General features: G+C 46.8%; 1 protein-coding gene across 1 annotated transcript; it reads left to right on the top strand.

Annotated features, from left to right (window-relative positions):
- The first annotated feature begins 1,244 nt into the window (after positions 1 to 1,244).
- On the top strand, positions 1,245 to 21,667 carry LOC127211281 (carbonic anhydrase 6-like). The gene is made up of 10 exons (XM_051171101.1): positions 1,245 to 1,317; positions 7,744 to 7,923; positions 10,397 to 10,545; positions 11,749 to 11,841; positions 14,681 to 14,750; positions 15,737 to 15,894; positions 17,273 to 17,384; positions 17,863 to 17,921; positions 20,366 to 20,445; positions 21,607 to 21,667. Exons 1-10 carry the CDS (start codon positions 1,245 to 1,247, stop codon positions 21,665 to 21,667), a joined length of 1,035 nt encoding a protein of 344 aa, XP_051027058.1.
- Positions 21,668 to 22,039: the final 372 nt, after the last annotated feature.

Genomic DNA, 22,039 nt, shown 5'->3' with positions numbered 1-22,039 from the left:
CTAATGCTACCATGTGGCTATTCCAGCATCACACACTGGGGACAGTGAGCAGGGGATAAAGGACGCTGGTGAAGGGATTAGCCATTGGCCTTTTGTCAGAGCAGATCAATTCCTTGCATCTGACCAGCACGCCAGGTACCCTCCAGGAGCTCCTCCCACCCATACCTTTGTCTCTATGAAAAGCATGGAAAAGGCTGGTTTGTCAGCAGGCATAAGTGCCATTTTCACCAGCACTAGCCATGTGATTTCACAGGGATTTAGGAACTGATTGGTTCGTCTTGTGTTTCCTGAGTGTCCTGCAGTTGTCAGAAAAAATCCCCAGAGAAACATGACAGCCTATACCTGCTCCACCTCCTCCACCTCAGTGGCCCCAAGGCATGTGTGCAGATGTAGCTCAGGAGCCAGGATACAAAGTCAAGGGCTTGAGTAATCTGTCTTTGCTTCCAATGGGGGCTGGTCCATTTCTTCCCTAAAGCTAGGGTACTAGACTCTGTTCCCAGTTACCTAGCTGGTTGGGGGTGGGACTGGGAGGTGTGTTGGATGAGGAGAGGGTTTACCCTGAGCCATCAGGAATGTTCTCTTTTTTAAAAAAAAAAAAAAACTTATTTCTTTTACTTTTATGTGTATTGGTGTTTTGCCCAAATCTATGTCTCTGTGAGGGTATAGCATCCCCTGGAAGTCCATTTACAGAACCTGTGATCTGCTATGTGGGTGCTGCAAATTGAACCTAGGTTCTCTGGAAGAGCAGCCAGTGTTCCTAAACGCTGAGCTATGTCCCCAACCCCCAACAGGGATGTTCTTATGTCCACTCTGGGACAGGCAGGAAATACCAACTGGAACCTGGCAAGGTTTTCAGGCCCTGGTGGTTCCCTCAGCAGCCAGAAGAAAGGGCAGACGAAGTAACGCCATCATCCAGGAAGCCCGTTTCTGGGTACACTGTGCCTCAGGCTCTTCACTCATTACTGAAGGGCCACAATGCCTGCACTGTGTGGCCCCTGGACCGAGTTTCCAAAGATGTAGAACCACCAGCCATGGGCTAATTGGCTGTGGTAATGCTTTGGGAGGTGAGGCACATGCGCACAGCACCATGTCAGAAGGGCCATTGTGGGGCGGTGTCACTTTTCAGTGGTGCAGCAAGGGCGGATCAGCCAGCTGGACCTGGGAAATTGTTATTTACAGTTTCTGAACCCTTAAAAGAAGTGCAGCCCAGAGCCTGTTCTGCATTCAGGGCGACAGCATCCACCATGAGGGCTGTGGTGACCGTGGTGTCCCTGTTCCTCCTGGGCATCCAGGCCCTGGATCACTGGAGCTACTCAGGTAAGCCACCCCCTGGCACCTCAAGACAGGGACAAGGCCACCATCCGTACTGCACGTGGGTCCTCTGTTGGGGTCTGCCTGCTCCATGTGGGTTCACATGTGTTTTGTTATTGATGAACGAATAGACTTAAAACCCTGATGAAGGAGAAGAGGAGGCAGCTTTTTGCCTCAGCCCGGCTTCCGTTGGCAGCTTTAAAAGCTTTTCCACCCAGTATTGGCTGCTTCAAGAACCCACTTCTGACTGTGAAGCTCTTATTGGTGTCAGAATATGTGACAATCGAGGTGTCTGGAAAGGACACTCGTGGCCTCATAGAGACTGCTGGACCACAGACAGCTTCCTCCTCACTGTTCACCCAGGACGCCTTGCCTCCATCAGAGCCTACTGACCAGTCAGCCTTTCCAAGGGGAACTATAGAAGAATCTTCCCACTTGTATCTTTATAGAACCATGTTGGGGATGGTAGTGCCTGGGGGGTAGGAGGAGGCTGGAGGCTGCTGGATGGTGCAGAAGGCCAAAGTGACAAAGCACAAAGTCTCCTCGGCATGGTCCTCCCCCGTCACACAGGGACACACATTCAGAGTAGACTTTAGGTCCTAAATCAAGGAGACAGTCAGGGCCATTGTGGAGGCTCAGAGGGCAGCTCCATCAATTATCCTATTCAGAGAAGGGGCCACAGCTGCCTGCGAAGATTGGGGCTTTCCAGTGTCACCCTACAGCCTTACCGGCAGTTGTTCAGAGGTGATGGAAGATGTAGGATTCAGATGGCAAATCCTTGTCTTCCTTATGGTATTGGAGATTCCCAGAACGAAGGTCCCCCTCCCACACCACCTCCACAAGGCATGGAGAACTGGGTGGCTTTTGACAATGACTGGTAGGTTCCCCTAGCACTAGGACTGGAGCCCAGCCTTGTTCATGCGTGACAAACTCTACTGCTGAGCTATGCCCCGCGCTCCTTGGATCAAGGATGGGCTGTGTCACAGGCTTCTTTCCTTGATCTTGGCATCTTGCCTCTAAGAAAGAATTGTTTAAAAGTTGGTCTGAAAATAAACATCCATAGCCCAAGAAAGCAACCAAAAACCTACCCAACCTCCCCTTAAGGGAAATGGGGTGTCATTCTCTTAGGGTTTCTTCTGGCTGATTTGGGACAAATAATGAATAATATCTTTGTATTTTCATGGGTGGTTGGTTATAAGTCACTATTGCTCTTATCCAGAGAGAAAATGAGGTTGGACTCAGGGATGTCTTTCTTTTCCTTTATCTTTTTTTTCTTATGTTTGGAGATGGAGGCTGAAAAGAATGAAGGGGAGTATAGAAATATATAGGGACGTTAGAAGAAAAAGTAGATGATTGAGTCAACTCCTCAATTTAAGACCTTAATTGTTACCCACAAGATTATTTTTAATTCATTGGTATAGAAATTTGTATATTGATGCAAAATAAGTTTAATTTTGATACATTATAGAATAGAATAGATTATATATTTTTCTAATCTAATATGAGGTAGTGTACTCACATCACTCAAGTAGAATTCAAGGCTTACCTCCAATTCTTTGAAAGTGGTATTGCAGGCCGTTTAGGATAATTAAGTTGGACAAGTTATTTGTCAATCGGTCAAATCATGGTCACGTCAATTATTAGTCTATTTATATCACAAGAAGATACATCTTATGCGTAACAGGTAGGTATGATTCTGTAGATAGATAAGGGAAAGTTAGATAAGTTCTTCAAAACCCTCAGAGTTGGGTTGGAGAGATGGCTCAGAGGTTAAGAGCACTGGCTGCTCTTCTAGAGTCCTGAGTTCAGTTCCCAGCAGCCACATGGTGGCTCACAACCATCTATAATGTGATCTGGTGCCCTCTTCTGGCCTGCAGGTGTACATGCAGATATACATAATAAATATATGCAGGTATACATAATAAATAAATCTTTAAACAAAACAAAACCCTCAAAAACCTCAGAGTCCTACAGAATATGGCATTTAAAAATGTTTTTTTATTGTTTTAAGGATTCTTTGACAATAAGACAGATTAACTCCTAGCAACACCAAGCCTACCTCAAAGAAGATGATGAACATCAAAGAGCCTCCTTATAGAGATGGCTTCAAATGTGGCAAACCAGCCACTGGGCAAAATGTCCTCATTTTGACCACTAACATAATTCTGCCTAAAAACGGACAAGCTTGGATGCAAGTAGAGTTGATGGCCAAACTCTGCCAAGACAGGGTAAGCAAGTCCTCAATAGTTCCTGCCTCACAAATATGTCTGTCAGATATATTGGGCTAGAAAGATGAAGATGGGCTGGAGAGATGGCTCAGCGGTTAAGAGCACTGACTGCTCTTCCAGAGGTCCTGAGTTCAATTCCCAGCAACCACATGGTGGCTCACAGCCATCTATAATGTGATCTGATGCCCTCTTTTAGCCTGCAAGTGTACATGCAGGTAGAGCACTGTATACATAATAATAAATAAATCTTAAAGAAAGAAAGAAAGAAAGAAAGAAAGAAAGAAAGAAAGAAAGAAAGAGAGATGAAGATGACGCTCCAATGTTATAGAGAGTTTTGGGTAACTGTTCAGGCAGCAAATTGTCTCTGCCGCCGTGTTTTCACTTTGGAAGCTGCTAACTTGCACTTCCTGTTTACTCAGGTAATTAATTTTATTCCTTCTCAAGTCTCTGATGGGGTTGAAGACCAAATAGGTTAGTTTCACAACTAAGCTTAGTTGTTTAGGGGTTAAGATGTTTTTAGGTCTAGATAGATGTTTTAAGTTGACAGAGGTGAGATATGATAGATATTGGTTTACATTCAGAATTTTAGACTCACCAAGATGGGAAATATGTTTTCTTTAAGGTTGCCAAATACAAATAGCCAAAACGCTATGAATGTAATATTAATATAATTCCTAATTGTCTTGTGGTTCTTCTTGCTCTATGTAGTTTATTTTATATATAGATACGTAAAAAATATATAATATATAAAAATTATATATACAAATATATATAATAACATAAAATGCATATATAAAAAATGGATTAAAAGTTGGTTTGAATTATTGACTAGTTTGAGAAAATAATCAACTTTTCTGTTGCTTGCAAACCAAGAAGACCCAACCTAGAACAAGCTATGTGCTCGTTAAAAGCCGCTCTTGAAGGCTCCTCAATTGCCAAGGGCTGAACAGAACTGGTCATCATGACCCATTCCTTTAATCCCAGCACTCAGGAAGAAGAGGCAGACAGATCTCTGTGAGTTCAAGGCCAGCCTGGGTTACACCATGAGTTCAAGGACACCCAGGGCTAAATAGAGAGACCCTGTCTCAAAAACCAAAACCAAACCAAACTAAATGGCTTAACAAATTCCCTCAGTACTGCGGGACCTCTGTCATCTGCAGTGACTGGCCTTCATTACTCTGGCCCCAGGATTATATACCGTTTCCTAAAAGTTGAGCTTTCCAACCTTTGTTTTCTCCTTCGCTACCTCCCACCCTCCCTCCCTCCCCCATCCTCTGCCACTCTCTCCCTCCCTCTGCTACTCCCTCCCTCCCTTTTTCTCTTTTTCTTTTCTTCTTCTTTTTTTGAGACAGGGTTTTTCTGTGTAGCATTGGCTATCCTGCAGACCAAGCTGGCCGAGAACTCAGAGATCTGCCATCCTCTGCTTCCCAAGTGCTTTGATTAAAGGCGTGTGCAACCACCACAAGATTCTTCTTTCTTTTTTAAAAATGTTTTTTATTATGTTTCTTTTTGAACATATACATTTATATTATTACACATGGATAAAATAAACTACATACAGAAGGAAAAACCACCAGACAATCAGGAATTATATAAATGTTACATTCATAGTGATATTTGTATCTGGCAGACTTGAAGTAAACATCTTTCCTGTCTTGTTGGGTCTAAATTTCTGAATGGAGATTAATATCTATCATATCTCATCTCTATGAACTTAAAACATCTATCCTGATCTAAAAACATCTTAGCCCCTAACCTATTAAGCTTAATTGAAAGACTAAACTATCTGGTTTTCAAACCCATCAGAAACTTGAGAAGAATAAAACTTGAATACTTGAGTGAACTCAGAGTGCAGGTTAGCAGCTTCCGCTATGAAAAAAATGACTGAGACAGTTTACTGCCTGAACAGTCACCCAACACTATCTATGACATTGGAGCTTCATCTTCAGCCTTCTGGTCCTATACATCAGACAGACATATTTGTGAGGCAGGGACTATTGAGGACTTGCTTACCCTGTCTTGGCAGAGTTTGGCTGTCGACTCTGCCTACATCTAAACTTGCCCACTAGGCAGAATTCTCTCTGTGGCAGAAATGAGGACATTTTGTCCAGTGGCTGGGTTGCCACATTTGAAGCCAATTCCATAAGGAGGTTCTTGGATGCTCATCTTCTTCTTTGAGGCAGGCTGGGTGTTGCCAGGAGTTAACTTGTCTTGTTGTCGAAGAATCTTTAGAATAATAAAAACATCTTTAAATGCCATATTCTGGCAGCACAGTCTCCATGTGGGTCCCATAATATGTGGAGTAGGGACTACTTCTGGCGTGGATTCAACCTCCTAATGTTGTTCTATACCCTGGTGGGGTGGCCTTGCCAGGGAACAGAGGAAGAGGTTACAGGTAGTACAGAGGACACTGAATAAGCTGCAGTCAAACGTTAGGGGAGGAGGGAGGGAAAGGGAATGAGAGAGGGAATTCTTCTTTCTTTTTTTAAAGATTTATTTATTATGTATACAGTGCTCTTCCTGCATGTACACCTGCAGGCCAGAAGAGGGCACCAAATCACATTATAGATGGTTATGAGCCACCATGTGGTTGCTGGGAATTGAACTTAGGACCTCTGGAAGAGCAGCCAGTGCTCTTAACCTCTGAGCCATCTCTCCAGCCCTTCTTCTTTCTTTTTTAAAGAAAGTATCTCACTATGCTGCCCAGGCTGGCCTTGAACCTATGGTCTCATTTATATCTGGTGTCACAAATCTGTAATCCCAACACCCAAAAGACAGCAGGATTGCCATAAATTCAAGTCAGGACTACATCATAAGACATTTCAAAAAAGAAAACAAGTTAACTCCTGGGTTCAAAAGAACCGCCTGTATCTAAGAACAAGAAAACAAAAGAAAAAGAAAAAGAGATCCTTTCCCTTCCCCCTCCTGAGAAACTTGAACTATAGATATGTCCAAATTTTATTCTACTGTTTTTGTGTTGCTATTAAAGACAGGATCTGATGTAGCCCAGGCTAACCTCGAACTTGTTTTGTAGCTGAGGACTACCTTGTACTAGTGATCTTCCTGTTTCTGCCTCCCCAGTGCTGGAGCTACAAGCCTACACCACCCTTTTAACATGATGCTTCTTCAGGTGCCCTGTAGCCATAGGTTGTCACCTAGGTGGCCTTTGACTTCCTATGAACCCAAAAAAGGGGCTGGAGCAAGAAGAAAGCCGCTGTTTGAGGAAGGTTCCAGGAGCAGGCAAAGCTGGGGGCTCAAGTCCAGGGCTTGGAAGGAGAGACTATGTACTCTAAGAACGAGGTGAGGGGTTATTGGTACACCCAGGTTCGTTCCAAGACATTCAGCAACTGTGACAATACTTTAAGGGAGAGGGCTGACTACTCTGCAGGGGACCCCCCTGGACAGGAGTCACTAGTTCTGGTCCTTAATGCCAGCAGCCACAAAGGAAGAGTCAGGGTTCCACTGCTTCACCCCAAGTTTTTGGCTTAATGTAGAACTCCCCTGGCTTGCCTTCTGGAAGCCCTGCTTCTGTTTCCAGGTGGCTGCCCTATGGGTCTTCCACTCAGGAAACCCTGAGCCTGGCTTGTTAAGAAACCTCAGAGAAGGGCTCAGCTGGGTAGCTCTGAACTCCGCCCTCCCCCTGTCCTGTTGTTACAATGTTCTTGTGGACTGTGTACAGTTTCCCCTTGTTCATTCAAATGCTGATTTCTCAAATGCCACTATATCTGGTTTCAATTCAGACATTGCATTGTTTATTCTAAGTATCTCCTGTCTCACATTTGTGTAAACATGTCACTATTTGTTCTCTGTGTTGCCAATAAGAGCCAATTAGCCAATACTGAGCAATACAAAGAATAGGATGGGGGGACATCCTGATCCAGTGAGGGGAGGAGAGAGAGCAGGAAGGACAGGAGGGGATGTGTATGGAGAGGACTGGGAAGCACAAGGAGTGAACCAGACACGGGATATGAGTAAAAATCAAGGGTAAGGTGGGAAATCTAGTGGGAGGAAACTATATTAGCGTGGAGGGTTAGCATGGAGTAATTATTGCACAGCATTGTGCTCTAGGCTGATTAAGTAGTTCCTAGTCTCTCTCTGTGTGGTTATTTGAGTATTGAACTGGTTAAGGAGTAACAGCTGATTTATTAAAATCAGAAATAAATATTAAGTTAATTAATAATCTTTCAACATTCTCCTGTTGCAGATGACTGGCCCACAGAAGATGAGTGGGCTGAGAATTACCCTACCTGTGGGGGACAGAGGCAGTCGCCCATCGACTTGCAGACGGGGAAGGTGGAATACAACAAGACCTTGAGGTCGCCGATCCTGGTCAACTATGAGGAGGAGGAGCTGGAGTTCCCCATGACTAACAACGGACACTCAGGTAAGAGATGCTGGTGGCCTTAGAAGTCCACATGGAAAGCAGGTAGTGCGCATGTGTGCCAGGAGCAGCCTGCACAGGGGCCAGGTTTTCATGGGCTGAGGTAGAACCTCCGGCCCTGCACACGCTAGGCAAACCTGAGGAGGGCTGGCTACACTTGTCAGCCTTCCTCGTTTTTAAGACACTCTGGCTGGCCTCAGTTGAGGATGACCCTGAGCTTCTGAGTTTCCCACTTAGGCTTCCTGAGTCTGGGCTTATGGCAGTGTGTTACATAAATAGTTTACATAGAGCAGGGGACCAAACTCAGTGTCCTGGAGGCAGCGTGTCACCTAGAAGCTGCTCCCTGGGAACACATAATACCTGGAATTTCGTTTCTTGCTCCTGTCCTTGCAAGGTCCATTCAGAAGCTCTGTGTGGTCCGGTTTCCTGACTCCTCCCTCTCTGGTAGAGCTGGCTCAGCAACTTCCTCCTGTAAAGTCTCTTCCCTTCTTGAGAACATTGATTTTTGAGGTTCTAAATGTTAAAAGTGTGTTCTATTCACGGCTGGGTTAGCATGTTATGTTTACTTAATCACAGCTCCAACTTCTTTAGACAATTTAGGGGAAAAGAAAGGGATATCTCGGATAGGAATTTTTGCACTTTAAGGAAGCATATGTAGCCAGGCAGTTGGTGGTGCATGCCTTTAGTCCCAGCACTAGGGAGACAGAGACAGGAGCATCTCTATGAGTTTTAGGCCAGCCTGGTCTACAAAGATAGTTCTAGGACAGCCAGGGCTACACACAGAAACACTGTCTCAAAATAAACCAACAACCAAACCAAACCAACAACAACAATAACAACAAAAGGGAACATGTGCATCCACAGCCACCTTTAAAAACTTTCAAATTAAGGAGGGGGTGGGGGAGAGGGAGAACTTGTAACACCCGACATGTGGAGATCAAGGGTGAATCTCAGGACTCACTTTCCTCCCCCCACCTTGTGGAATATGGGAAGCAAGGTCATCAGGCTTGCCTGCAAGTTTCTCTGCCCCCCAAGTCATCTCAGTGCTCCCAGCGCCATTTTGGTGACTTTGAATAAGAAGACCTTGGCAGCAGGGGAGAACGTTTGTTGCTTGCATAGACCTGAATCAGATCCTTTAAAAAGCACTTTGACCCACTGTTACTGCACGTGTGTGCTAGCTGTGTATGTGCACAAGCCACAGAGCACCGACACCAAGTTGCCAGGCTCAAACGTCAGATGCTGTGATCTGCTGGTCATCCGGCTGGTTCAGATCTTTTTCTCTTTTGAGTCAGGGTCCCACATTGTAGCCTAGACCAGCTGAGAACTCGTGATCCTCCTGCCTCAGTATCCCGAGTGCTGAGATTGCAGACATGGCTCAAAGATCATCTCTTTCATCCTATCCTGGAGACCTAGGCCTTGTGCCTGTGTGACAGACACCAGCAGCTGAGCTATATTCTCAGCTCCTAAATTAAACTGTTTTGTTTGTTTTTAAAAAGGGTCTCATGGAGCCCATGCTAGCCTCCAACTGCAGGTGCAGCAAGATTAGCCTGAATTTCTGATTATTCCATCTCTACTTCTTCTGTGCTGAGCTTGAAGCATGTGACACCAATGGCCGATCAGTACCTTACCGTCTTTTTCTAGTCGTTCTCTGGTGTCACTACCCAGTTTTCCTCTTCCTTAGCTCCTTCCAGGAGACAGAGACAGTGAGATGAACCTCTGCATCATTTGACCCTGTCCTGGCCCTGTAGTAAGTCTGGAGGGCATGTGGCAGGAGGACCTATTCATTTTTCCTCTGGCAAACAAGCCTCACAATTTAGTGTTAGAATCTCAGTCAGTTTAGGTCCTAAACCAAGCAAGAGCTCACAGGGTCCTGGTTGACTGTGCAACTTGGTTTCTTGTCCTCTGGGGAGAAGCTGAGCCACAGCATGGTGTGTGGGTAGTGATTGGATGTAGGTACTGGGTTCTCAGCCCAGCTCTGTTCTGGCCCAGGAACCACAGGAAGTTACTGAATCTTCCCCCTCCCAGAGCAGCTTCCTTGTCCACAAACAGCCCAGCATGGTGCTGCCTCCAGTCCAGCAGAGCTGGCCCTTCTGTGGGCTAGCTAACAGGCTCATGCGGAAAGCCACAAAGTCATGCTTCAAACTATCAATCCTCCTGCCTCTGCCTCCAATTGCTGGGAGTATAGGCGTGTACCGTAGACAATATTTTTTCTGAGCTTTCCCAATTTATAAGACCAACAAGCTGATCTGCTGCACTGGAGTCTCCCCTCCCCCACAACCTGTTGGTTCTGGACAGAGAGGTGTCCTAGCATCCATCTTGACTGCTCTGTGACCTGTGCACCACAACCCCTTCCCTTTGGGGACAGCACTCCCATCCATCTATAACACCTTGGGTTGTCTTGGGTGGTGGGTGGGAGGTGACCAGGGAGCTGTTACTGGAAACTCTGAGTCTCCCTGTGTTTTGTTCTCTCTTGCAGTGGAGATCGCCCTGCCCGACAGCATGCACATGATAGACTCTGACGGTACTACATACACAGCTGTGCAGATGCACTTGCACTGGGGAGGCGGATTCCCAGAAATCAGCGGCTCTGAACACACCATTGATGGGATGAGACGTGCAATGGAGGTATGTGAGGACTCTAACAGGGTTCACGTTCCTTCAAGCTCCATCATCACTTCTCTGTTTATATGTATTGTATGTTTGTGTTATACAGGTGTCATGTATGTGCACATGCATGTGAGTGTGCATGCATGTATATATGCATATGTGTGGAGACCAGGGGTTGACATTGCCTTCCTCTATCACACTCCAATTATTATTGTTGTTATTTTCATTATTATCTTTTGTGAGACAGGGTTTTTCTGTGTAGCCTTGGCTGTCCTAGATTCACTTTGGAGACCAGGCTGGCCTCGAACTCACAGTGATACACCTGCCTCTGCCTTCTGAGTGCTGGCATTAAAGACATGCGCTGCCAAAAATTGTTTTGAGACAGGCTCTCCCACTGAGTCCGGGTCTCCTTAACTAGCTAGACTACCTGGCCACTGAACCCCAGGGATCCTTCTGTCACAGCTCAGCATTTAGATTACAGGCCTGCACTGCTTGCCCAGTTTTCCTTGGAGGGTGCTGGGGATTGAACTCTGTTCCTCATGTTCACACAGCAGGTGCTTTACCAACTGAGCCACCTCTCCAGCTCTGCCTTCCTTATTAAAATAGCCAATATGATGGCGATGGTTCAGTCACCCTGTGGTTGATTTTATTTTTGATTTATTCAGAAACTACTCCCTGGTCACCACTCTGTGAGGGAATGTAAACAGGATCTCTCTTCTGAGAACTCACAGCATGGCAGGTGTCTCTCGCCTGTGTGGCGGCAGGCTGGCCTCTGTTTCATCTGAATGTGTGTGTTAGAGCTTTAGGGTCCCTCTGTGGTCTGTGTCCATCCTTAGGCTGATTTCAGGCTTACTGCTGATTGTAGAGGCTTCCTGAGGGAGGGGCCTTCTCTGCTCACTCTTTCCTCAAGCCCTCTAGAGACCTGAGGAGGGCATAGTGGCCTCATATGATCCAGCCTCTGCCAGGAGGGAGGTTGGTTCAAGGCAAACCAGAACCACCATCTTCCAGAATCCCACTTTCCCTCTTTACATTCTCAGGGAATTTTCTGGTCTTGGCTGCTGGGACCTGTAGTCTGCATGGGAGGAGAGAGGTCAGGGGTGTGCGGGATAGGCTGGGGCCTCAGCAGGAACAGCTCACGGTCTTTCCTTGTTCCCCCTTAGAATCCTTTAAGTGTTCGACGTCCAGGTGACCGGCCCTTGCCCTGCTTTTCCTCATTCACAGGTTCATGTTGTTCATTACAATGCAAACTACGAGAGCTTTGAGAAAGCCAAGGAGCAACCTGACGGTTTGGCTGTGGTGGCGTTCTTGGTTGAGGTAGGCTGCAACTCCACATGTGTGTCTGCAATCGGGCTGTGCCCTCATGTCCAAATGAGATGTGCAGTGTGACTGTCACATGCCCTCCAGTGTCTCTCTCCATCCCTTCCTAAGCTCAGAATTACTGGGAAAGCTCCCTTGGTGGAGGGTTGACCATTTCTCCAGCCCTTGGTCACTCCTGTGCCATGAGCCATGGGACCCTGGGTAATGAGGTGACTGAAAGACCTGGTATCCCAGAAGGGTTGGCTGGACACAGGCTGCTGTAATGGGCCACGTGAAGCCTCCAGTGCAACCAGACAAAGGCAACAGCGCTGCACTCTAAGAGGGACCACACGATGGACTTAGGGATCGTGATGAAAGTAGACAGGAGGCAGCTGGAGAGATGCTCAGAGGTGAAGAGCCCTGGCTGCTCTTCCCAAGACTCAGCTTCTGGTCTCCGCACTCACATGGCAGTTCACAATCAGTTCCAGGAGATCAAATGTCTTCATTTGCCTCTGAGGGCCCCAGACTTGCACATGGTACACGGACACACATGCAGACAAAACTCTCACACATATAAAATAAATGAATCTAAAAAATAAGTTCAAAGTAGACAGGAGTCTCATTCTCAAAAACTTTATATACAACAGGATAAATTTACAAACAAAATGAAACACCCAGTTGTTTCCATAGTATCTAAAAACACAAAACAGAAGGCTGGTTGTGGTGGTGCCACCTGTAGAAAGGCAAGTCACAAGAACAAGAAGGGTTTAGAGGCAACCTCCCTCAAATTCACTGTCACCACAGATCCACAACTGTCCCTAGGAACTAGGACTACACAAGTAAGGTGGTATCTATGATCCAGGAATAACTGGGCAGTGGTGGCACACACCTTTGCTTCCAGCACTCAGGAGACAGAGGCAGGTGGATCTCCGAGTTCAAGGCCAGTCTGGTCTACAGAGTGAGTTCTAGTACAGTTAGGGCTACACACAGAAAACCTGTATTGAAAAGAAACAAACAAACAAAAGCCAAGTTTGGTGGAACATGCCTATAATCCCAGTTTGAAGCCAGCATGGTCTACTTAGAGTCCCAGGCGATCCAGGGAAATATAGTGAGACCTTGTCTTAAAGTAAAAAAGCATTTAAAAGCAGAATAGAGCCAGGTATGGTAACTCACACATGTAATCCCAGCATTTAGGAGGCTGAGCTAGGATAGCCATGAGTTCAAAGCCAGCATGGTCTCCATGTTGAGTTCTCAGACAGCATGAACTACAAAGGGTGAAACCAGATAAATACACACACACACACACACACACACACACACACACACACACACACACACATATATAGTTTTGAAAAATTCAAATATCAAGCTTAGCAGAGACATTATGTTAAGGCAGCATATTCTATAGACTGAAGACAGACAAGTATCTGAATAAGCATGCAGAGAGTTAAAGAGGCAAGAAAACACCACAGGGCAATTGTAAAAGATGGGAACCCAGATTCTCTTCCATGTATTATCTAATATGTCCATGTTTCAACAAAACTGATTTCCATATAAAGAAATAAGGAGAGACAGGGAATGGAGCGATACCTCACTCAGGAAAGTGTTCTCTGTGGGAACATGAGGATCTGCATTTGACCCTCAGCAACCACGTGAAAAGCCAGGCATGGTGTCATGCACGTGCACATATGCGCACGCGCACGTACACACACACACACACACACACACACACACACACACACACAGTAAAAAGACGGAAGTAAGAGCCAGTGAGATAACTCGGTGGGTAAAGCGGGCTGCCGTGTAAATTTTCAATTCAATCCCTGGAACCCCATAAAGGTGTAAAGAGAGAACCAATTCCACAGAGATGTCCTCCGACCTCTATCCATGCTCACCACAGCCATGTGTCCTCCCCAGTGCACAAGCACACAGTAATAGTAACGTTGACAGAAGAAATAAGGAGAATAATATGAGTAATTCACATAATATACACGGAAGAAAAAGAAATCAACAGAATGTGTGCAACAGTGGTTCGTGCCTGGAGTCCAGCTGCAAGTCTGAGGCCAGCACGGCCAAGGCAGAGAGTTCTAGAGCAGCCCAAGCCACACAAGGAGACCTTGTGTCAAAATGCAAAATCAAGCCAGGCAGTGGAGGTGCATGCCTTTAATCCCAGCCCTGGAGGGCAGAGGCAGGCGCCTCTCTCAGGTTTGAGGCCAGCCTGTTCTAGGTGGTGAGTTCTGGGACAAGAAGCACTGCACAGAGAAGCTTTGTCTCAAAAAAACTAAAACAAAACAAAACAAAATCAAACCTAAACCAACCTCAGAAAACCACAACATGTATGCCTTTTACACCAAATCCAACTTTTAGTTTCTTTAAAAGAGGGTGGGGCTGGAGAGATGGCTCAGTGGTGAAGAGCCCTTGCTGCTCTTGCAGAGGACCAGGGTTCAGTCCCTAGGACCCACGTGATAGCTCACAACCTACTGTGACTCCAGTTCCTGTGGGTCTGATGCCCTCTTCTGGCCTCCATGGGTACTGCATGCAGATGGCTCACACACAGACACACAGACAAACTCTGATACGCGTTAAAACAAGTCAATGAAACGAACACTCATATGAAAGAGTGTCCTAGCAATAGGGCTACAGGAGCAGTTTTGCCTAGGACTTCATGTCTGTCAGAAGCTCTGAGGACAGAGCCCAGGCAGTTGATAACAAGGAACAGTCCACTTGTCCCTCCTACCACAGCTGAGGCGCTGCCGCCTTGCTCTCTGCTTAGCCTCCCAGTTAGGAAACCAAGCAGCTGGTGTGGGGTCGTGGGCCAAGTTCTCCTCTGTCCTGAGTGCTCTGTGCTTCTCCCCAGATTAACAATTACGCTGAAAATACTTACTACAGCAGCTTTATTTCTGAGTTGGCCAACGTCAGGAACCCAGGTAAGGAAAGCCGCCAGGAGGAGAGGATTGAGTGTGGGGTGAGAAGGGAAGCCGCAGCCCTTCCGGGGGAGGCGGGGTCTCTCTGGCTGAAGGCCCTCACCCGGTTTTTTATGCATTAGCTTTAGAAGGGAAACATACCTCTGAGAAATGTGTGCGTAAGTCCATGTCCATTTCCCTCCTCAACTTCAAAGTCTGGATTTTAAGTTATTAATGTGAATGGTGCTTGTTTGTGTGCTTGGGCACGGCCCCGGAGCCAGAGCCTCTGTGCTCAGCTGTTAAGGGTAGTACTGCTCTTGCAGAAGACCTAGGTTTTATTACGGGCACCTACATGGCAGCTCACACCTGCCTGTACTCCTGTTTCAGGGGATCCGAAACCCTTTTCTTTTTGGGCCACACTCACGCACATGGTGTATATACATACATGTAGGCAACATACACATAAAAATATAAATTTTAAAACATACTCGGTACGGAGGCTGAAGAGATGGCTCAGCCATTAAGAGCACTTGTTCCACAGTCATCAGGACCAGTTTGGCTGCCATCTAACAGGCCCAGTGTCCCACAGATGCCTGCAACTTTAGCTCTGATCCCTTGGAGCTGGAGTGACAGGCAGTCGCAAGTCACCTGACATGGTGCTGAGAGCTGCACTAGGGGCTTCTGGGAGAGCAGGACAGGCTCTTAACCACTGAGCCATCTCTCTAGCTTCTGGGAGTCAATTTAAAGCCCAGGCTGGCTTTGACGTCATGGGCAGCTTCCTGCCTCAGTCTCCCAGGTGCTAGGATTACACGTGTACACCCCAGGCCCAGCTCCCTGCTCTTCTCCCATGCACAGAGCAGTAAACTGGGGGAAACAGGTTTTCACTCCTCGGCTTCTTCATTCTTTGGCTTAGGTCAGGACACTGGAACATTCCATACCCTGAGGCAGAGCCTGAGCTGTCCCTCCTGGGCAGCAGAGCTCCCTACTGCATCCCCTGCCTTTTCCCTCAGGAGAAAGCACAACTCTGAAGAAGGTTAACATCCGGAACATGCTGCCTCAAGACATCGAGGACTATTACACCTACCTCGGCTCGCTCACCACTCCGCCCTGCACAGAGAACGTCAAGTGGTTTGTGTTTCAAGATACCACCAAGCTCTCCTTGTCCCAGGTAACAGCAGCACCCCTTTATCTAAGCCTCCCCCGACTGTCTGGCTAATAAGGACTATCCCAGAAGCCCACCTGGCTCCTTGGTGTCTGCCACATACAGGCCTCAATCAGGGATAGTTAGATTTCTGCTGCTGTGATGAAACACCATGATCAAGAACTTTGGGGAGGAAAGGGTTAATTTGGCTTACATTTCTATAGTGTTGTTCATAGGAAGTCAGGACAGGAATTAAACAGGGCAGGACCTTGGAAGCAGAAGCTGGTGCAGAGGCCATGGAAGGGATGCTGCTTGCTGCCTTGCTCCTCATGGCTTCCTCAGCCTTCTTTCTTACAGCTCAGGAATAGCACCACCCACAATGAGCTGGGCCCACTGCCACCAATCACTAATTAAGAAAGGGCCCTACAGCTGGATCTTAGGGAGGCATTTTTCTCAACTGAGGTTCCCTCATTTCAAATGACTCTAGCTTGTGTCAAGTTGACATCAAACCAGCCGAGACTAATATCACCCCCCATGGAACTGTGGGTGACCTTCAGCCACTGAGGCGGGGATGGCTGTAGGAGGCACTGGCTGATGTGTGGAGTTTGATTGGATGCAGTGAAAGTCTGGCCTCGGGGCCGTGGGAAGAAGGACGGGCTGCGTGGAAAAGCTGGATGGCCTCACGCAGACCTGGGGAGTTCTGTCCTAGGCCCTGCGGCAGCTAACGTTCTAGCATCCAACACTGTGCTGCTCTCTGTCCTGTTAACACATAGCTTTCGATTCAGCCTTTACAAAGATGAGTTAACTTTCTTTGTATGTGTGCACACCTGGGAGGCAGAAGCAACCAGAGCTTGGGGAATTTGAAGTTAGTCTGTTCTACATAGTGAGTTCCAGACTAGCCAGGTCTATGTAGTGAGACACTGTCTAAAAATATAAAAGAAAATAAATATTAGATAAGGAGTTAGAGTTAGAGAGAGAGAGAGAGAGAGAGAGAGAGAGAGAGAGAGAGAGAGAGAGAATGAAATTCAAACTTCTAAAAGGAGGGAAATAAAGGGAGAATCCAGACTTTCACACACAGAAAAAACACTTAAGGATGTAGACAGAATATATTTTTAGAAAAACAAACACTGAGCTCACCGTGATACATGTCTGTTACTGACTGCTTTTGTTCCATTAACCAAATACTCATATGAAAAGAGGGAATGCCAGTGTGTGGGATGATAGATGGAAGGACAGACAAGTGAGACATGAGGTCACAGCTGGCTGACCACTCAGAACCGCTGGACCTGAGGTTTTCTCTCAGGCTCTCACTGCCACACAGATCCTAGCTCCTGTCCAGTCACTAGCTAAACACTTTACATTTCCTAGTGCTTCCCCTGCATAATTCACCTTCTGTTGTCTGCAGGTCACGAAAATAGAGAATTCTATCAAGAATCTCAACAACCAGCCCCTTCAAAATACTTACCGTGAGACCCAGCCCCTCAACGGGAGAGTCGTGGAAGCCAATTTCCCACCATGTGAGTGGCATCAACTCTTACTTGTTATGTGTGATCTGTAGTCCTCAGTGTCCATCCCTTTTCAGCCTGGTGTCTTCTAACAATAGAGGGAAAGATGGCCATTTCCAGGCAGGGATGCTCACACAGGCCATGTGCACAGGTCAGGAGAAGGCGGGGAACACCTATTTCTCCCATCTCATTGAGAGCAACAGAGGAGGCACAACATGGTTTGTAGCCTCCCTGATCTTGACACTTGGTGGGAGAAACCAAGTGACAAAGATAATCTGCAAACTGGCTTCTGAGTGAAGGTTCAAGTTACCTTTACTGAGCTCAAGTGAGATTATTTCCCAAGAGCCTGTACCTCCCTTCTGTATTGCAAATCACACCTCTACCCACCCACCTACAAATTAAGGCCCACTTTAACCCCTCCTCACTTTATTCCCTCATTTATTTATCATTTTCTCTTGTATAATTTTCTCTTTCAATGATGTTTTGACAGGGAAGTCAAATGTAATGGCAGTGTCTACCACGCCAATCTCACTGCGAGGATTCCTGTTGGTAGGAAAATACACACATAGGGAGGAACTGTGTCTGGCCACACTGCATTCTCTGTTTTTGTAAGCTACTTTCAAGTTTAATCCTTTAAAGCTAATCATGCCTTTAAAATACATGTCCTGTGTGTGTGTGTGTGTGTGTGTGTGTGTGTGTGTGTGTGTGTGTTTTATGTACACATGTAAGTGTGAGTGTAGATGTTAACATGAGGTCAACACTGAATTTTTTCTTCACTTGCTCTTCATCTGAGTTATTGAGTTTTGAGACAGGCTATCACCATTTAGCTCTCTCCGTAGTGGGATTTTCTATGTAGAGCAGGCTGACTTCAATCTCACAGAAATCCACATGTTTTTTCCTCTCAAATGCTAAGATTAAAGGTGTGGGTCTTCAGGCAGGGTTCACCATATTTTTTTGAGGTGTTTCTCACTGAAGTTGGAACTCATTGATTTGGCAGGCTGTCTGTCTCCATCACACAAGTGCCAGGATCATGTGGGGCTAGTGGGCCATGCCTCCAGGGAACTAGCATGGAACTGCTGAGATGGAGTGTGTTCCAACCCCATAAGTCTCACAAATGAGATTTAAAATCTCATTCTGAGAATGCAAAGGACTAAGGGCGTGTTCTCTCTCTCTCTCTCTCTCTCTCTCTCTCTCTCTCTCTCTCTCTTCTCTCTCCTCTCCTCGCTCTCTCTCTCTCTCTCTCTCTCTCTCTCTCTCTCTCTCTCTCTCTCTCTCTCTCTCTCTCTCTCTTTCTCTCTCTCTCTCTGAGTGTTTTTGGAGCCTGCCTCAGGAACAGGTGATAGAGCCCCAAGGTTACAGGTGATAACTCAAGGTTACAGGCAAATACAGCATTGCCAGCATCTGTCCCAGCCAATGACATGCATTCATTTCCCATTACCCAAGGGTTATAGGTCCCTGTTTCCATGAAATAAAGGGAGAGCACCTTCTATTTCATCAAAGACTGTCTGAGACTCATTGTTTATGCTGGGCAAAGAAGGCTCCCCTCCTCCTTAAAAGATTCACCACTAGCCCTCCAGGCTTGACTTATGGTCAGGCAGCCACTGTGGATCCGTCTAGCTAGTTTGAGCATCTGTTCTTCATCAAGTCAGTGCAGATCGCTGTCCTCATCCCACCTTTCTGCATCTGAGTGTGCCCATGTGCAGGAGCAGAGTGGCTGCTATTCCCAAAGCAGCCACTGGCTCACCTGAGTCAGGCTGGGCCCTTGTGTCTGCCTGTATTGGCTTTCAGATCCCTGGGCTTCCTGCTGCCACCTGGCCTGGTGTTGGCAGCCCAGCTAATGGAGCAGTAACGCTTATTGTAGAAAATCTTTTGTTAAACCCACACATGTGGCTGAACTGGAGATCTTTGTGCATAGAACTCAGTTCCATGTTTCATAATTCTGTGCCCAGAGACTGTGTTCACAGAAGAGGTGGAACATTTGATACCCCCCCATGCCCCCAGCCCTCCACCCCTAGCAACTGAGGGTGGGGTGGGTGGGGAGCAGAACCACAGTGTTACAGAGGCATGCCACAGTGCCCAGCTTTACATGAGTCCTGAGATCTGCTCCCTCAGATCCTCGTCTTGCATGGCAGGCCCTTTGTGTTGGAGAGCTGAGGAATCCTTGAGTGACTATGGAAAGAAGGCATGGAGTCCTGGTGAATGTGTGTTGTCTGACCTGGGCACAGCCATGCCAACCACCAAGTGCCCCAGACCCATGGCAGTGGGCAAAGGCTTCCCCAAGGGAGGGTCAGAGGAACCACAAAGCCTTCCTGGGGTCGGAAGGGAATGTTGGCAGGGTGTGTAAATACTGAGTGTGTATGAACAATTTTGTGTGTAACAGCTGGCACTCCAGTGCCTGGCTCTGCTTCTCCTATACAGCTAGGCTGCCTCCTCCTGCTGTGCTGTTTGCAATAAAAACGCCGCGATTCTGGGCCTGTGTAGTAGGTGCACACCATCAAAGTGAGTCACCTCACCTGGTCTCAGGTCTCCTGTATGTGTGTCTGTCCTTTCTTCATTCCCTTCTTGCCCCAGTCAGGTTTCTAGGACCAACATGTAGGGCATGGCACTGTGGCAACTCAGTCATCTCTGTAAACCTGTAATAATTCTTTTAATTCTCTCTCTCTCTTTCTTTTTGCACAACAGTTTCTGTCACTGTACTGGTGAAAATACAAGTAATTCCGGATGATTAAGATCCCATTGAGTAGACCAGGATTGCCTTAAATTCAGAGGCTGGCCTGTCTCCTGGGAATTAAAGCCACGTGCCACCATGCCCGCCTTAATTCTCTTCTTATCGAATGTGCTCTAGACTGTCAGTCCAGCCCAAGTTTAGCATAAACATTGATGAGAAGCTTGCATACTGTTTCCAATTGACTACAACTCAGAAGAGAAACCACAGCTAATTAGCTAGAAAGGCCAAGCAGGCCCTGAGGGCTCTCCCTGCCCCCTTTTCTAAGGAATCCTGGGAAGTGATCCTCCTTGCTGCCGGCAGCAAGTCTCTGACTAGCCCAGAGAGAGTTGCCATCCATGAGAAGAAGTAAGCTACATCAGATAGAAGAGAAGGGATGCAGGTGAGACATCACCGATGGAAACAGACTTGGCCAGGCATGCAAAGGGATAGAACCTTCCATAGTCTCCTGTCAGTCATTCACTTAAATGTGGGGCCTGGGGATGCAGCTCATGATTGACAACTTGTCATGACCCTGGGTTTGAGCCCCAGCCCAGAGAAAGATCATTCACTTTGATCTAAGTTAGGAAGATCAACCTGAACTTCCCTTTAGAATGTAGATGTTATAAAGTGATTTTGGAAATTTTCATTATTAAATTCTGTGTTACTATTCTTCTGTACCGTTTATTTTTTTGTTTCTTGTTTTTTTTTGTTGTTGTTGTTGTTTTGGTTTTTTGAGACAGGGTTTCTCTGTGTAGCCTTGGCCATCCTGGACTCACTTTGTAGAGCAGGCTGGCCTCGAACTCACAGCACAGTTTATTTTTTATAAAGATTAAAATTTCCTTTTAATTTTATGTGTTTTGCCTATGTGTGTCTGTGTATCATATGTGTGTAGTGTCTAAAAAGGCCAGAAGAGGGAAGTAATTCTCCCTGGAGCTGGAGTTACACATGGTTGTAAGCACCATGTGGTTTTCAGGAATCAAACCATGTCATCTGCAAGAGCAACAAGTGAACCAGCTCCTGTGCCCCCCCCCCACCCCCTCTCTCTCTGTGTTTTTGGAGCCTGCCTCAGGAACAGGTGATAGAGCCCCAAGGTTACAGGTGATCCCTCAAGGTTACAGGCAAATACAGCATTGCCAGCATCTGTCCCAGCCAATGACATGCATTCATTTCCCATTACCCAAGGGTTGTAGGTCCCTGTTTCCATGAAATAAAGGGAGAACACCTTCTATTTCATCAAAGACTGTCTGAGACTCATTGTTTATGCTGGGCAAAGAAGGCTCCCCTCCTCCTTAAAAGATTCACCACTAGCCCTCCAGGCTTGACTTATGGTCAGGCAGCCACTGTGGATCCGTCTAGCTAGTTTGAGCATCTGTTCTTCATCAAGTCAGTGCAGATCGCTGTCCTCATCCCACCTTTCTGCATCTGAGTGTGCCCATGTGCAGGAGCAGAGTGGCTGCTATTCCCAAAGCAGCCACTGGCTCACCTGAGTCAGGCTGGGCCCTTGTGTCTGCCTGTATTGGCTTTCAGATCCCTGGGCTTCCTGCTGCCACCTGGCCTGGTGTTGGCAGCCCAGCTAATGGAGCAGTAATGCTTATTGTAGAAAATCTTTTGTTAAACCCACACATGTGGCTGAACTGGAGATCTTTGTGCATAGAACTCAGTTCCATGTTTCATAATTCTGTGCCCAGAGACTGTGTTCACAGAAGAGGTGGAACATTTGATACCCCCCCATGCCCCCAGCCCTCCACCCCTAGCAACTGAGGGTGGGGTGGGTGGGGAGCAGAACCACAGTGTTACAGAGGCATGCCACAGTGCCCAGTTTTACATGAGTCCTGAGATCTGCTCCCTCAGATCCTCGTCTTGCATGGCAGGCCCTTTGTGTTGGAGAGCTGAGGAATCCTTGAGTGACTATGGAAAGAAGGCATGGAGTCCTGGTGAATGTGTGTTGTCTGACCTGGGC

This window comes from Acomys russatus, chromosome 29 (genome assembly GCF_903995435.1).
Source record: "Acomys russatus chromosome 29, mAcoRus1.1, whole genome shotgun sequence".
Taxonomy (NCBI): domain Eukaryota; kingdom Metazoa; phylum Chordata; class Mammalia; order Rodentia; family Muridae; genus Acomys; species Acomys russatus.
This window is presented reverse-complemented; position numbering and strand designations above follow the sequence as displayed.

Bases quoted from the DNA above. Each gene is read 5' to 3' on its own strand.
- LOC127211281 (XM_051171101.1), top strand. From the start codon at position 1,245: ATGAGGGCTGTGGTGACCGTGGTGTCCCTGTTCCTCCTGGGCATCCAG. The intron at 15,895-17,272 runs GTAACAGCAGCA...TGTTGTCTGCAG, and splicing joins CCAAGCTCTCCTTGTCCCAG to GTCACGAAAATAGAGAATTC. The intron at 20,446-21,606 runs GTAAGCTACATC...ATTGGCTTTCAG, and splicing joins GTTGCCATCCATGAGAAGAA to ATCCCTGGGCTTCCTGCTGC.